At 36.4% G+C, this 14,643-nt stretch overlaps 1 protein-coding gene across 2 annotated transcripts in view; it reads left to right on the forward strand.

The window, feature by feature from the left end:
• nfic (nuclear factor I/C) overlaps positions 1–13,733 on the forward strand; it is a 74,469-nt gene extending 60,736 nt beyond the window's left edge. For both annotated transcript variants that reach the window (XR_003296591.2, XM_026323367.2), the window contains 2 exons: positions 848–936; positions 3,223–13,733. Coding sequence is in view for 1 of the 2 variants with exons in the window: in XM_026323367.2 (XP_026179152.1) it covers positions 848–936; positions 3,223–3,243 (110 nt within the window). In the remaining variant the exon portion in view is untranslated. The remainder of the gene's footprint in view (positions 1–847; positions 937–3,222) is intronic.
• Positions 13,734–14,643: the final 910 nt, after the last annotated feature.

Here is a 14,643-nt window from a genome sequence, read left to right on the forward strand (position 1 = left end):
TAGTTACACTAATCTAGCCTTGAAGTAACAAATGCATGGGCTAGTTTTCCTGCATCATTTTGAGACAGGATGTTCCTGCTCAGGTTAAAGAAGGCAGTTTTAGATATTTGGTTTTTCTGTGAGTTTAGTCTGTGCAACGAGTTCTACACAGAATCTGTATCACCTGCATCAAGTGCTGGAAAATATTGTGAATATTTTTACAGAGATTAAATATTTCTTAGGGGAATAATATAACATGAAATAACATTATATTAAACCCTGAAGTAAAGAAAATTCTCTGTATTCACTGTTTTTATTTATAACATGAGAGAATGCAATACCAGCTATCCCTCAACATACAGTACTTGAAGGATTGCATTTAGTATCACTTTGTGACCAGATGTGAAGTCCAGAATCAAACACTCTAACAATGGATACATGTTAAATCATGTTTCTGCATTTGAATTGGGTTAATAGGTTTATAGAAATTAGTGGATATAGAGCTTCACAAATGTGTGATTTCTGCAATCTGGAATACCTCTCAGTATCTATTTGGTATCCTTTGGTAAAAAAAGCAAAAAAACATAGAGTAAGTGAAGATAGATGAAAATACCTTTCAAGTGTAAAGTAAATGAATTTCTTACCTTACCAGTAGTCATACAAACCTATGCCAGAGTTGTCAGACAGGATACATGAGCAATAACAGAGACTAAGTTATCTGGGATTTAACTCAGTTCTCTACCGTAGCTTCTTTGTGGTATGGACAGTTTTTTTCATGTGCTGTCAAAAGTGCTGCCTTTACAAGTGCTAACTTTACAAGTTTATAAACATTTTATGAGACTGATGTTGTTAACACAAACACCCTCAGCATACTCAGCCCCTGGGACCCCCCCTGCCAATCGTTCCTCCTTCGTTGGAGTCACCCCCCGAGACCCAGGTGGCCTCTACCAAGCCCAGGTTAGTATTTTTTTTTTTCTTTTTTTTTTGTTTCATTGTGAATTTCTGGGCGAGGCATTCATTTGACATTAGAGAACATGTGAGGTTTAGCTTTAAAAATGTCAGTTCTACCAGCACTAAAATACAAGAAAGGTGATTTTTTTTTTTTTAATCAGGGCTCCAGCCTGGAGTCATATATAGTGTATATATATCATATATAGTCATAGTCGCATTTTGCAATTATTTTTGGAGACTATGGGGCTAAGCAGGCACAACAGTGTGACTTGCAAATATGCTCCCCATTTGTGTGTGTGTAGTTTCACTTTTACTAGTCTTTCTAAGGACCATTTTGATCAGAAAACAAAGTGAGTGAAGACATTTTGGGAAAGTGAGGACATTTTCGCCATGTCCACTTTTTCACACCATAAACCTAAAGACCTGGTTTTGGTGTTCATGTAAGAATCAGGTTTAGAGCAACGCTTTCTTTGTCATAACAACAGGCGTTGGGGACATTTCTGTGCAGTATGACATCCCCCTGCTGGTCCATATGTAGTCTCACTCTCGCTTGGCCCTTTGGTGACAATGACACAAACTATTAACTATTATTTTTCGACATTCTGACCTTCTGTGCCCCTAGAGTCCCAAATTTTAAAGCCAATTCAGACAAAGAATCAGCAGGTGAAAAGGTGTTTAAAAAGGATAAGGCCTATTCTTTCTAGTTATAGAAAGTCTGCTGTCTTGTCTACAAACTTTAAACATTTGTCAAACACAACACCTTAAACATAAACTATGCAGCAGCCCCTGTCAGCAGGATTCATTGACAGTTAAGATGGAAAAATATGAATGTGTTGAACTGCATGTCAGTTTTAGTGGTTCCTGAAAACAGGAGCACCTGTACAATGGCTATTTCTGCCACTTTTTGACATTAGAGTTCATGAGAGTGACATGTTTGTACAGTAGCTACACAGTTAAGGTGATACACAAAGAGGCAGGTGGGTGCATGCCTTAATAGGTAGCATAGGTATTTAGCCATATTATTATAATATACAATACATGTGGATAAAGAGTAGAGCTGAGCAGTCTGTGTAATGTTTGGATTGCATTGTTGCTGCTGCTGCTGCTGCTGCATTGCAGTGCCACTGCTCCAGGAACAGCTCAGCTAATACTGCTGAGCCAGGGGTCTTCCCTCTCCCTTTTTCTCTCTCTTTCTCTCTCTTTCTGTCTGTCTTTGTGTATTTGTAAAGATTACCATAACTAAATGCATGATAAGTTAGACAAGTGGTTTGTAATGACAGCTATGTTGTTACAGACATTTTAATGTGATTGAAATTTCAGTAATTGTAGGTTGGTTTTGATTAGTTACATTTCTCAAAATTAGCAAGAGGACATTGTGCTAAAAATAACTAATAGCTAATTTAGTGAATTAAATATAGTACAGACCATCCATGCCATGTCCAGTCTACGAAGGTTTGTGATTGTCAATGCTTGCAGGTTCATTGGATGTAATTAATTCTCTGTCAATCTATAATTTTAGTGTGATTAATGTCTGGCGACTGATGTAAGGACAGACATTGAGCGCACGTAATTCATCTGCATTCATCCCAAATGCAATGAAAAATGCTTTAACAATAACACTGATAATGTATATTATTTAGTTTTTATAAATGACATTTAGAATACTGTAAATAATAACAGCCTCAACTGCTATCTGCAGATCCTATGTTCTGTGCAATGTGAGTGTATTCTGCAGCAGTTCATGCCATATTGACTGTTCTGTCGGTGTCGGTCATAGCAGCAGTCAGTGGGAGAATTTGGTCTTTCATTTCTGGCACACTTTAACATAGTCTGTCTTTGGTCTCCAAAACTGTCAAAAGATATGTTTCCTGGTGAGATGTAGAGGCAGCATTTTTGAATGATTCATATGATTTGATCAGTTGATTTTATCAGCTTTCTCTTATTAAGTTTCATCAGTGTTGAAATGCTTAAAAAAGATTGTTTTAAAATATTGAAAATATCAGACAGTGTCCATTTTATTGTTCAGAGGCGAATGACTCAATAAATTTAGCAATTTTATTGATTGCCTTGCCCTAATTTTCATTCCTGCACAAAGTGCAACTGCATAAATTTACAGAGTAATCTTCGAGGACATTAATTTCTATTTAATTGATTTCATGTACACATTTGTTAAATGGGTTTAAACACATACATTTACTGAGATAAGCGATCAACCAAAAAGTCTGAGGTCATACATTTATAATCTGACTCATGCCAAAGTAAATTTTAATTGTGTGTTTGTCTCTGTTCCAGTCTTGGTATCTGGGCAACTGAGTGAACTTTGGAGGAAAGGTGATTGTCATGGCAGTACTGTCCAGGATGAAAGGAAACAATTTTGTGACATCAACATCAACAGAAAAAAAAACATTTGGCTTTGTAGAGGCAGTCATACAAATATATAAATATACAGTGAAATATATTTACATATATGTATGTACCCAGAAGAGACAGCCTGGATGGAAGAAAGGTGCTGCTCTCACTCAGCCATTTTGCAGCTCCAGAATGTACTATGCTATAAGACACTAAGAAATGGCCACTGACAAGAGTTGTGATTTTTACGCAAAAGTAATGGACTGATGCAGATGTCTGGTTGGTCCAGATGAATTGCAGACCAGAACTAGGCCTCAACACACCAGATCCTGGAAGCCTGTACCCTAACTGTTTCCCCAGGATGAGGCCTGTTACCCCAAGATGGATGTCAGCCTTTACCCCTGTACCCTGTGTCTCTTCACTAAATCCGGTATAAGGCCTCTCCCCTGGCACAGACATAGACCTCATCTCTCCTCAACACCCAGAATATCCCCTCCGCCGCAGGTGCTGCGTATAATATATGCAAATAAACCCTCACTTATTTTCTGAACCAATTAGAAAGAAAGATGCCGTGGTTAATATGTAAAGTTTCTTTGCACTTTTTAATATGTTATTGATACATCTGAAGAAAACAAGATTTGAAACAACGCTATTTTCTCCTCTTTTTCCACCAAGAGGTGGAAATACGGAGGCTTTGTCTTTTTTATCGACAATCATCAGCCTGAAACTATTAAGTTGCTTATGTTTTTAAGACTGTTTGATTGTGTTTTTTTATCAGAAAACAATGAGTAATAGTGGAATATAAAAGCTATATTCATGCCTCACACAGTGCTACAGTTGGACACCAGCAGGGTAACCATTAACACTGAGCCTTTAGAGTTTAGAGGCCCACTGGTAACTGGTGTTAAGAGGAGCTGTCTTTTGTAGAAGACATCTATTTAAATGAATAGCCTGGTGCTTCCTTCCATTAAAATGCTGATAATTTTGTCATATTTCTTATTGAAATGGCCAAAGACACAGTGTTTGGAGGAGTTATGCACCTGCCACAAAGAAACTACTCAGTGGAATTGAGAAAAAGCAGACACACTAAAATCAGGATCACTCGGCAGCAGAGCCAGCTGTAAACTGGCAGCTGAACCCAGTGTGTTTGAACTGTAGCATGATGTGATGTGGTGTGTGAGTCTGCATCTCAGAATGTAAATATGGTTCCTGCATTTCCACATTCATCCTTGCTCTGTTTTGAGAAGTTTGCTTTTGTTTGTGTCTCAGAGAACACAGTGACAGAGTTTGTACTTGCATGTTGGTAGATTAGAATGAGGTATAGCAGGCATTGCACTATGATTATGTTAAAATTCCTCTTGGAGAAAGGTGCAATGATGTGTCATGTTACCAAGCTGGACAGTTAGTATATTTTTCTTTGTCAGTGTTTATGACTTTAGGTCATGTGCATACTGGCTTGATCTGAGCACAAAATCCAGGTTTCCAGGTTATCTATTACTTGGTGGTGTAGATGGTGTCCCACACAGGTTCTGCACTGTGTAGCACAAGCTCAACCCAACAGTGGTAGTGGGGACTGGGTAACTCTATGGTTGTAACTTGGGTGAGCAAGAGACAGATGAAAGACAATGAGCTAGTTATGGTTTCAGGTCAAGCCTCGCATTTAAAACCAAGAATTTATTGGTCATGAGCTTGACTTTCTGTGTCCAACATTGACACAATATTTGCATTATGACAGTGCTTTAGAGAGGCAAAGCAATATTCTGTTATGGCTGACTTTTTACAGCTTTATTAAGGCAGTGATCTTATGAAGGCATTTAATAGCTTACATGCATATTAACTTTGATTAGACCTAGTGCCAGATTTGGTGCCATTTTTTTAATTGTTAATGCTTTGCAATAATAAAGCATTCTATATTTGTTTGTTAAATGGGGAGGCATGTAGTTAAAGTATTGCTCTTTATACATTGAATTGTGATCAGATTGAGTACCAAGCGAATTTTTACCTCCCACTGTTCTCATGAATTTGACTGCAGGATGATTTAGTCAGACATTACTATGTAGTTTGGCCTCTTAAACCAGTAGGAGAGAAGTTGTTATGTAGAAGCGGTTTGCCTTTTGAAATTCTGTCTGGGTAAAAATATAAAATGTTCTCCAAATACAGAACCCAGGCTTAAAGACAGTATTTCGAACTGCTGCCATGGTTTAAGGACTGTACGTAATGCACATCCAGTGACGAAGAGTGGTAGAGCAAAAAGGCATAATCAGTGGAAACATTTGTTTCATTCATCAGTTTTGCACCAGAAAATTATGTTATCAGAAAGCAGACATCTGTAAGATCATAAAAAGAAACAACCGACTGCAGTAAAACATAGAATTTTGACAAGAACATTCAAAGCATTTGGTGAGGTCACACACAGGGATTCTCAAACACCCAGTGTACAGACTGTACAGATGCTCACTAGCTTTCAATGTACACACCAACCACATGTGTGAGTCTAGGTAGCAGATCAGACTTAGAAATCACCAGGAAATCCAGTCTGATATTTCTATCCAATTTTTCCTTAAATTTTTGTTTGTTTGTTTTTGCTTTAAGAGACACAGTTTCAACCAGTATTGTCTCTGCAATGCACCGCTACCAGATTTTCCTTTTCAGTCTACCTGTGTATTGCAATTGCAATTCTTCTATATGCAGCCACACCACATCTCAAATTCGGTTTGCATTCAATCTGAGCACAGGTCTCCATGTTTTTTGCTTTTCCTTTCCCAGGATTTCGTGTTGAAGTTGACAGCAATCAGTCCCTAGTGGGGGTCCAGACTTTGAACTGATATGCTGATATGGGTTGGATTTTGTTAGGATAGGACAAGACTTTTATTTGATTTAAGGCTGATGTATACTGCATGGTGCTGCCCTGGTCACTGTACTGACCTAAAGAATGCATGGCTCAAACTGATACCTCTTCCACTCTGTCCTGCTCTTCCTCCTACTACACCTCTTACTCCTCTGAACTTCAAACCATATCAGAGGACAGTGGATGGAAGGGTTTTTCTTTGAATTTTAATAATAGCCCTGTTGTTAATCTTCTATTTTGCACGATATTTCATATAACACATTATGTGCCTTGCCTTTAGTTATGGAACAATAATACATTATGGAAAAATGATCATTTGTGGTACAGCTGTTAGCACTTAAAAAAAAAAGCTGCATGTGTGATTGCTTGACATTAACCAGTGTAGGAGGTACACAATTTTTGGTTAAACAGTAGCAGTTACATACTGAAACGCTAGCTTAAGTAAAAGATCAGTAAAAGTTTTCATTAGCAGAGGTAGAGACTGAGCTTCCTCTGTACTACTATTCATCTAAGAACAACTCATTTTTACAGTGTGAAATTTTAGAAATGCACTTACATACTGTCAGTCAACAAGGGTGATACTGTTTATACTTCAAACACAATGCAGTAAGGTAAAGCATAGCTTTGTGCTAAAATAAAGCTAAACATATTGCAGTACTTAACCCAATGATCTTAACTCAAAGCAAACTGAAAAAATAGTAAATGGACATTAAGTTAAGATAGTTTTTTTCAAAATACTTTTTCCAAGGTGTGAACCAAGAGTGAACTGGAAACATAGATGTTATCATGTGATGCTGCAACTAGTTAGGAGCTCTAAGAGTGTTGATGTTTCAGTTATATCTTTTGCTTTAACCAGATGTTGATTATATTCATAGGGCTGATCTGGTTGATAGTTGTGATACTGAAGGCTGATAGTTGTGAGCAGACTGATGTAAACTGACAGTGTTGCTGTGTATGAGACACAAGGTTCAGGTCTAATAAGTATTGAAAATCAACTAGATGTAAAATATGGACACCAGTGTGTTGTAAATTAAAGGGTATGATTATGATGAGTAGGCTACTGTTTATATGATAAAGGTTTGCAAAAGCAAAGACATTGGTGGTATGTTCTGCCTAAATATTCACAATACAAACAAAAGCCATTCTTAGAGATGCTGCTTAGCTCTGTCTACACCCTATTTAATATTAAATATTAAATACATTCAGACACAATTGAAAGTATTTTTTACAGGAGAACGCCAATGTGGCCAAGCCACTTAATCCATTCCATTGGAAAACATGATAATCATCATGTTTGGGCTTCAATTCGAATGCCACCCATTTACCTGTATGATACCTCTGACCATGTGATTACAAAAGGCTATAGATGAGTTTGAGTTTTATATGTTTGCATGCAGTTAAGACTATTCCAACTCAATTTATGTTGTACTTATTTCTTGAGCTGTTATTATTATGTTGCTTGTAGAATTATACTTTTAAACACAGTAGTGTGTATAAAAATATTAAATATAAAATATATTTATATGGATTGATAAAGAAAATCTGTAGAATGTTTAAGTCTGTCACTTTTCTGCATTTTAGTTGAACTCTCATAAGGTTGTGGCCAGGCCACAAGGCAGGGCACCCATAAAATGGGAAAAATTGTGAGCGATCTGGTAATGGAGATTAGCAGTTTGAGGGAAGATGAATGATGATAATGTATGCTAAAATAGTAGTGAGACAGAGAGACTGACTTCCTGTCTTGGAAGTAAGCTTCACCCTTTCATGCATTTCATGTCATTACAGCAAACAAGTATTTAAAAGCCAGTTTCTTGTTTATTACCAGTCAAAGGTTTTAGAACACCACCATTTTTCTTTTATTTATTTATTTATTTTTTTTTACTTTTAATAAGTAGTGTTCAACCTTATTTATTCAAAGTAAAGTGGAAAACTGTTGTAGAAAAAAACATAAAATGTTACTTAACTAAAGTTATTGTAGAAGTGAATTAAACCTTGAAAACTAATGCAAACAGTTTCTACAGGTGTCCCAACCTACTTACAATTAATTTAATTAATTCATTAATATTAATTAATCCAATTAACTTATTACACAATTAAAAACAAAAATTAATTTCTCATTGTTCACGTATTTTCATGACATATTACTGACTCACCTTAATTTCATGTTATTATTAATATTATTATTATTGGTGTTGTTATTATTATTATTATTATGATAAACAAATGATAAACAACAGCACAGTCTCCCTGTTCTCCAGGTGAAGAGTGAAAATAAAGAAACCTGTAAGTGCAATATGAGGGAACTTCTGCATAGTGTTCTCTATGACAACAATATTTGAGTTCAATTGTAGAAAGAATGGGCCAAGTTAGGCTGCTGAATGAGTCAGTTTTATTTGTATAGTGCCAAATCACAATAAAAAATCATCTTAAGGAATATTGAAGACTAGTCCCAAAGAAAAAGACTCATCAAGTAAGAAATACAGTAGTTGCTACCAAGAAACATCTAAGGAATAATAATATTGTTATATTTCTCTAAAAATGTTTTTTTCAAGCAGAAAATTTCAACACCATCATTTACTGGTTATACTTAAGCTACAACTCACATTGTGCTAAAACTTTATTGATGTGGAAATATTTTTTATCTTTATAAAAAAAATACATAAAGAATAAAAACAAAAAACAGAAAAAGTTGGGTTTCCATATTTTATGCGTGAAAGGGTTAAATTAGGTTGACTTAGAGGACTGTGCAGTCTCTACTTGCATTATTTCAGTAATGAACATTGTTGAGAGTCTGACTGGATTTGAATGAAGTGCATAGTGTGACACTGATGTGACATTCATTGGCTGTTGGCAGCAGTGTTTTTAGAATACCCAAATCTTGTTTTGATGAGCTTTCTATAAAATGATCTCATTATCATTATGATCTCAGTAACTTTCCACACTGGGTTATGACTAATGAAATGTTTCTTTTTTGCTGTAGCAGTACTCATATGCAAATGTACTTAAACTTTGCACAATCTCTGTAGTTTGCATGGACAGATTATTTTAGGCTTGGCTTTTTCTTGACCTAACATAAACAGTTCAGGATCCAAAATGGAATTAATGACAGTCAGACCAGTCTAAGTCAACCCAAAATATGTTGGACCAAAACAGGCCCAACACTAAGAGCACATGTCGACTTTCAAAGCTGATGGAGAGTTTGCTTTGATACCTCAAGTTTTAGACATGCAGACCTGAGACTTGCAACAATGCAGTGGGACCTAACAGATCTGAGAGCCTTGCATCCTGTGTCAGTCATTGGCCACTCTGATGAAGAGTTCTTCTTAGGAGTTGTATCAGAAAGGATGAGCCAAAGTGAAAAGTGCTTCATGTATACGGAACAGCAACAAGAGCGGTGAAGTTGATTTTAGTACTGATTTAGACCATTAACTTTGAAAGCAGCTGGCTTCATTCATAGATACAGTACCAGGCCAAGCTGTAATAATGATTTAAATTTTGTACAGCTCCTGACCTACAACTTCAGCTTCTCTTATAATCTAATATTTTGGCTGTAATGATGAGAAGAAAAGATGCCACTTTCAGATTAAAATAAAGGAGGACAAAACAGGGTAAAAAAAGTCTCTAGTTTGATTGCTGCCGGTACAATTTAAGGGAGTGGCCACAACAATACCAAAGCCAGTTCAATATAATATTACACAACTCACTAGAACACTAAGAACTATAGCCAAAAATGTCTATACATCACATTCTTTACACATCTCAAAAAATCCTATGCTACATGCAAAGTGTATGTATAGTGTAGGGCTGATATATAATATATTACGCAAAAGTGTAGTGGCTTTGATTATGTTTCCTCCTAGGAATGACCAAGATTATGGTGCACATTGTACTTTGGGAAACTGATTTAATCAAAACCTTCACCTGTAGAGATAATGTTAGCACTAACTGATGGCAGATTGTTTCAAAGCTGTGTATTAGAGCTTTGATTGATTCTGTGTTGAATAATTGTCTTTTTACTACTACTCTTTCGCCTGAAACTGACTAGCAATCTGTACCAAAAAGGTAAATAGCTTCCATACATAAAATCAACCAGGTGAAAGACTTATACACTGTGGTGTAAAGGTGTGATGTCTTTTCCAACTATTCTACAAAATGTGTTAAATAGTATTATTTTATTATATTATTCTAAATAAAATACCACCATGCCAACATAGAACAAGACATATCATGTGCCAGGTCTTATATTAAACCCACTTTAACATGGTGAATTACCATGTAGTAACCATGTTATCACTGTTGACAAAGTGATTTTTCTTCCAACTCTTACGTACAAGTCTAAATGAGGAATTAAAATGATCATATTCAGTGTGTTCACAGGATCTGGACAATAGTGTGTTAAATACTATACATCAGTTCAGCCTCTCATACAACCTGGCCTCTACTTGGGTCAAAAAGCCTTGCAATGCAACTTATTACTTTCTCTGCTTTGTTCAATAATAATAAAATAAACCTGCATGTCGACAGCTTAGAAATGAAATAAAAGAAACAACCAAGAATGATTTCATGAAGCAGTGCCTGTGATTTGACTGGATGCTTAATTTGAATTATTTTGTCCAAACACTACATGATTGAGAATATTACCCAATGTAGATAGGCTGTGCAGGTCTTCAGGTGACAAGCCATAAAACAGCCTAAAGAGCTGAAGAACATCTGGGGAAACACTGTATTTTGAGGGAAATGTTTCAGTTAATGTAGGTGCGATTATGTTTAGGGACTAAAGCTATGTCCTGTTTGTGGCTCCATTTTAGGTTACATTTGGAAAAATCTTGTCACATTTTATATGTAGCTGACTTCTGTTACTTACTGTTAAAACAAAGTATAAAAAAATGTTACTAGCTACCAAAGACAGAACAGTGATCAAATAAACAACTTAAAGTTAATTGAGGAATCGTTATTTACTGAACAGTATTGAATTATTAGCAGCGGTATTCAAGCATCTTAATACATTTCTTAATCTGCTTTATACTTAATTCAGCATACACACTTCACAAATAGAGGACATATGGAAAAGCACTGGTGTACCTTAACTAAAAAAATGGATAGTGGTGGAATTCCAACTTGCTGCTTCAGTTTCAGGATCCTGGTATTGTGTATGCTAGTTCACTGTCACAGCTTAGTGAAATGCTTGAAAGACAAAGCCGCTGAGTAACACCTATCGTTTTCATATCATGATGTATTGATGAACTACAAATCAGGAACCAAAATGGCATAATGACATACAGATTACTGTAGTTATACATATTTCTATAGTAATGCATATTGTAGTCATTGCAATATATTATGATAAATTGTTGTATCAAACTATAATGTGGAATGCATCATTATATCAACATTGTTTAAATATTAATTATCATGTTTTTAATTGTTTATAGAGGAGGCACCATTCCAGAAACCTGACTGAAACAGCCCTGCCTAACCTTTAGACACTGTTGACATGTTAAATAAGCTTTCATTTGGCAAGGACTATATCTTTAGCCACCTTCCAATAGTTTTAGGCTGTGGAGATGGAATGGTAAGAATCCAGTCAAGTACCATTCTTATTATATTATTATATTTCCCATGCACCATCTTTATAGTGTCTCTGTAATATGAAACATAAAAATGGCAGTTGAATAATACACCTCAAAGATCCAAAATTGTGCTTAGAAAAATAGTGCTTTGAGGAAAATGGCTTGTGAACCTTAATACTGAATTTCATACAGTACTTCATATTAGAAGACAATAATAAGTTACAGGTAAATATAATGCATTACATAAAAAGATGCAGTGTTTAGTATTTGATTTATGTAGAGCGTACCCATCTGTGATGGACTGGTGACCTGTCCAGGGTGTACCCCTGTCTTTCACCCAAAGAGAGCTGGGATAGGCTCCAGCAGATCTCTGTGACCCCTAAATAGGAATAAGGATGGATGGATGGATGGATGGATGGATGGATGGATGGATGGATGGATGAATGGAGTGCACCCATTGACCCAGAATCTTTAGAAACAAATAATTTTGTATCAGTTCTTAACAGATCTGACACTATTATATTATCTACTACTACTAGGAGCACTTCCTAATGTCAGTTATACTAGTCAGGCACTGCTTAAGATTTTATGTACCTAACAGTTTAGTATTATTACAATGTCTTTATTTTACTGTACATAAATTTTAAGCCAGTGTCACATGTAGTATTCCTAAAAATAATAAAATAACCCCTGGATCCACTTAATGGTTTAAAACACTAAGCTGTATGTTTTCACAGGTTTAACTTGGTTGAAAAAGTGCTGACACTGGTATAGTTCTGCTTTGGTGCCAGGTCAAAAAAATTAAAAGCAAAACGTGCTTACTTTTGTGCAAATGTGCATTGCCATGAATTAAATTATCAAGTTTAAAAATTTGTTAACTGCATGTTGGCTAAGATATTATTACTCATTGGGATAGATTTTAGTTTTACTTGCAAGTTCCTCAGTCATCCAAGTGACTGGTGGCTTATGGTTGGCATGTTAAACCATGAGCATACCTAACTGAACATAATACAACTGCTGGTGGTGATTCCTGCTTTGTGGCTTTGTGGCAGTTGATGAGATCTTTAGCTGAATGCTGTGTGAACAACAAAAGGACTTTTGGAATACCTAAACAATAACGTTTTATGGAGATTTGGTGGATGTTTTCATTGAGAGCTCTTTTTATGATTCAGAACTCTAATCTACTGCTGATGTTGCCTATAAATGTAACTCCAATTTGAAGCTGAGTCATGGCAACTGGACTTCTAGTTTTTAGGTGAAAACTACCTAAAAACTAGAAGTGCCATGACTCAGCTTCTAGTTTTTTCCACCTGGAAGACTGAAAATCGTCACAGACGACTCCAATGTTTCTTTTTGCTGTTTTATTTAATTGCAAGTTTGCTCTTTATTTCTAAGTGGCCCTTCAAAACCCTTTTAATAATTCAGACTTATAGCAGTTGAAAAACTGTCCTGTTATCGACTTACAGATTTTGTAAATCCTTGTGTATGTTTTCTGTATCTGAGGGTACATTGCTTCTGCACACTTACTCTATGTGCTGAAGATAGTTTGTAAAGAACAAAGGATTTTTTTCTCAAAAAACATTCTAATGCAGTCTCATGATTTAAGGGGTTTTAAAGAAAAACTTTGCTTTGCTAACTTTCAGATATGTATCCTTTACACCAGTGAGGAAAGCATGAACAGCTTTCATCAGTTATTGCCTGACTACACCCCACAGAGTTCACAGTCCCTTTACCATTAAGTGTTCATCAGGACATCATATGGATTACGCATAGCTGTCTGAAGTCATGGTGGACAGTTGTCTAGCTTTTTTTTGTATTCCTATTTGAATGTGTCATATATTCCATGAGAGATGACTGAAACCGTATTTCTGACCTAATTTTAGCCATCTGCTGTAGGAGATATTAACATGTTTGGTAATATGTCATTTTAACTATATTTAGCCATTGCTATCAGCAAATACTGGTGAAATCATTACTGGAATATGTTTCCCTATGCAAAAATATTCCATTAATAAACAAGCTATACCACAACTCGACCAACAGACCATGGATTTATTTTCATTCATATTTCACTCATGATGACCCTATGTGCTTATATTTGAGGTTCAAGAAACAGCCCTACATTAAAACAACATTTTACACAGTCCATTCAGGAGAAAAATTTTATCTGTCACATTTTCTTTTAACAAAAAGTCAAGGTAGGGCTCAAGAGTACAGACAGATCACACGAGGCAGAACTGGGTGTAGAAACTGGCAGTTTATTTATGACGGATAATCATAAAACTAGAAGGACCCAGGGAAAAAACAGCAAAATCAATATAAAAATCAAACATACCCTGTGAGAGGAATCCAGAAAATAAACCACAACTGAGGAACACAGGGGATCCAACAATAGAGAATGAAAAAGTGAATCACAGCCAGCAGACCAGAACCTCTTTACTCCAACAGTAGCCAACCATCCAGTTCATTTGGGGCAGCTGTACACGCTAAACCACATCCGACAGCTTCTCTATGACTGTGCAGGGACCCACTCATTGACTACTGGGACTGTTCTCTTTTTCTCACTGGGCTGTAAATTCACACTTGAGCACCAAGTGCAAAGGCCCCTCTCTGACAGTGGAGATCATATGCCTACTTCTGCTGCAACAAAGCCTCATTCAGACACCATCTGGCAAGCCCATGAATCTCCCACAGCTGGTCCACCAGATGATAGTAGTATTCCAGACCAGATTCTCCACCCACCTCACGCTGCAGTGGAGACCCAAACACCAAGTGCAATTTGCGGACTTCTGCACTGCCATCCAGGACAACTAGGACCAGGGGCAGCTGCAGATCTCACTGTCGCTGCCAAAAGTTAGTGAGGAAGCTGTGTGGTCAGGGTCCTGTTGAACTGCTCCATTTGGCCATCAATCTCTGAATGCAGTGGCGTGGTTCTGGTCTTCTTCA

This window comes from Mastacembelus armatus, chromosome 4, assembly GCF_900324485.2.
Source record: "Mastacembelus armatus chromosome 4, fMasArm1.2, whole genome shotgun sequence".
In the NCBI taxonomy this organism is placed as follows: domain Eukaryota; kingdom Metazoa; phylum Chordata; class Actinopteri; order Synbranchiformes; family Mastacembelidae; genus Mastacembelus; species Mastacembelus armatus.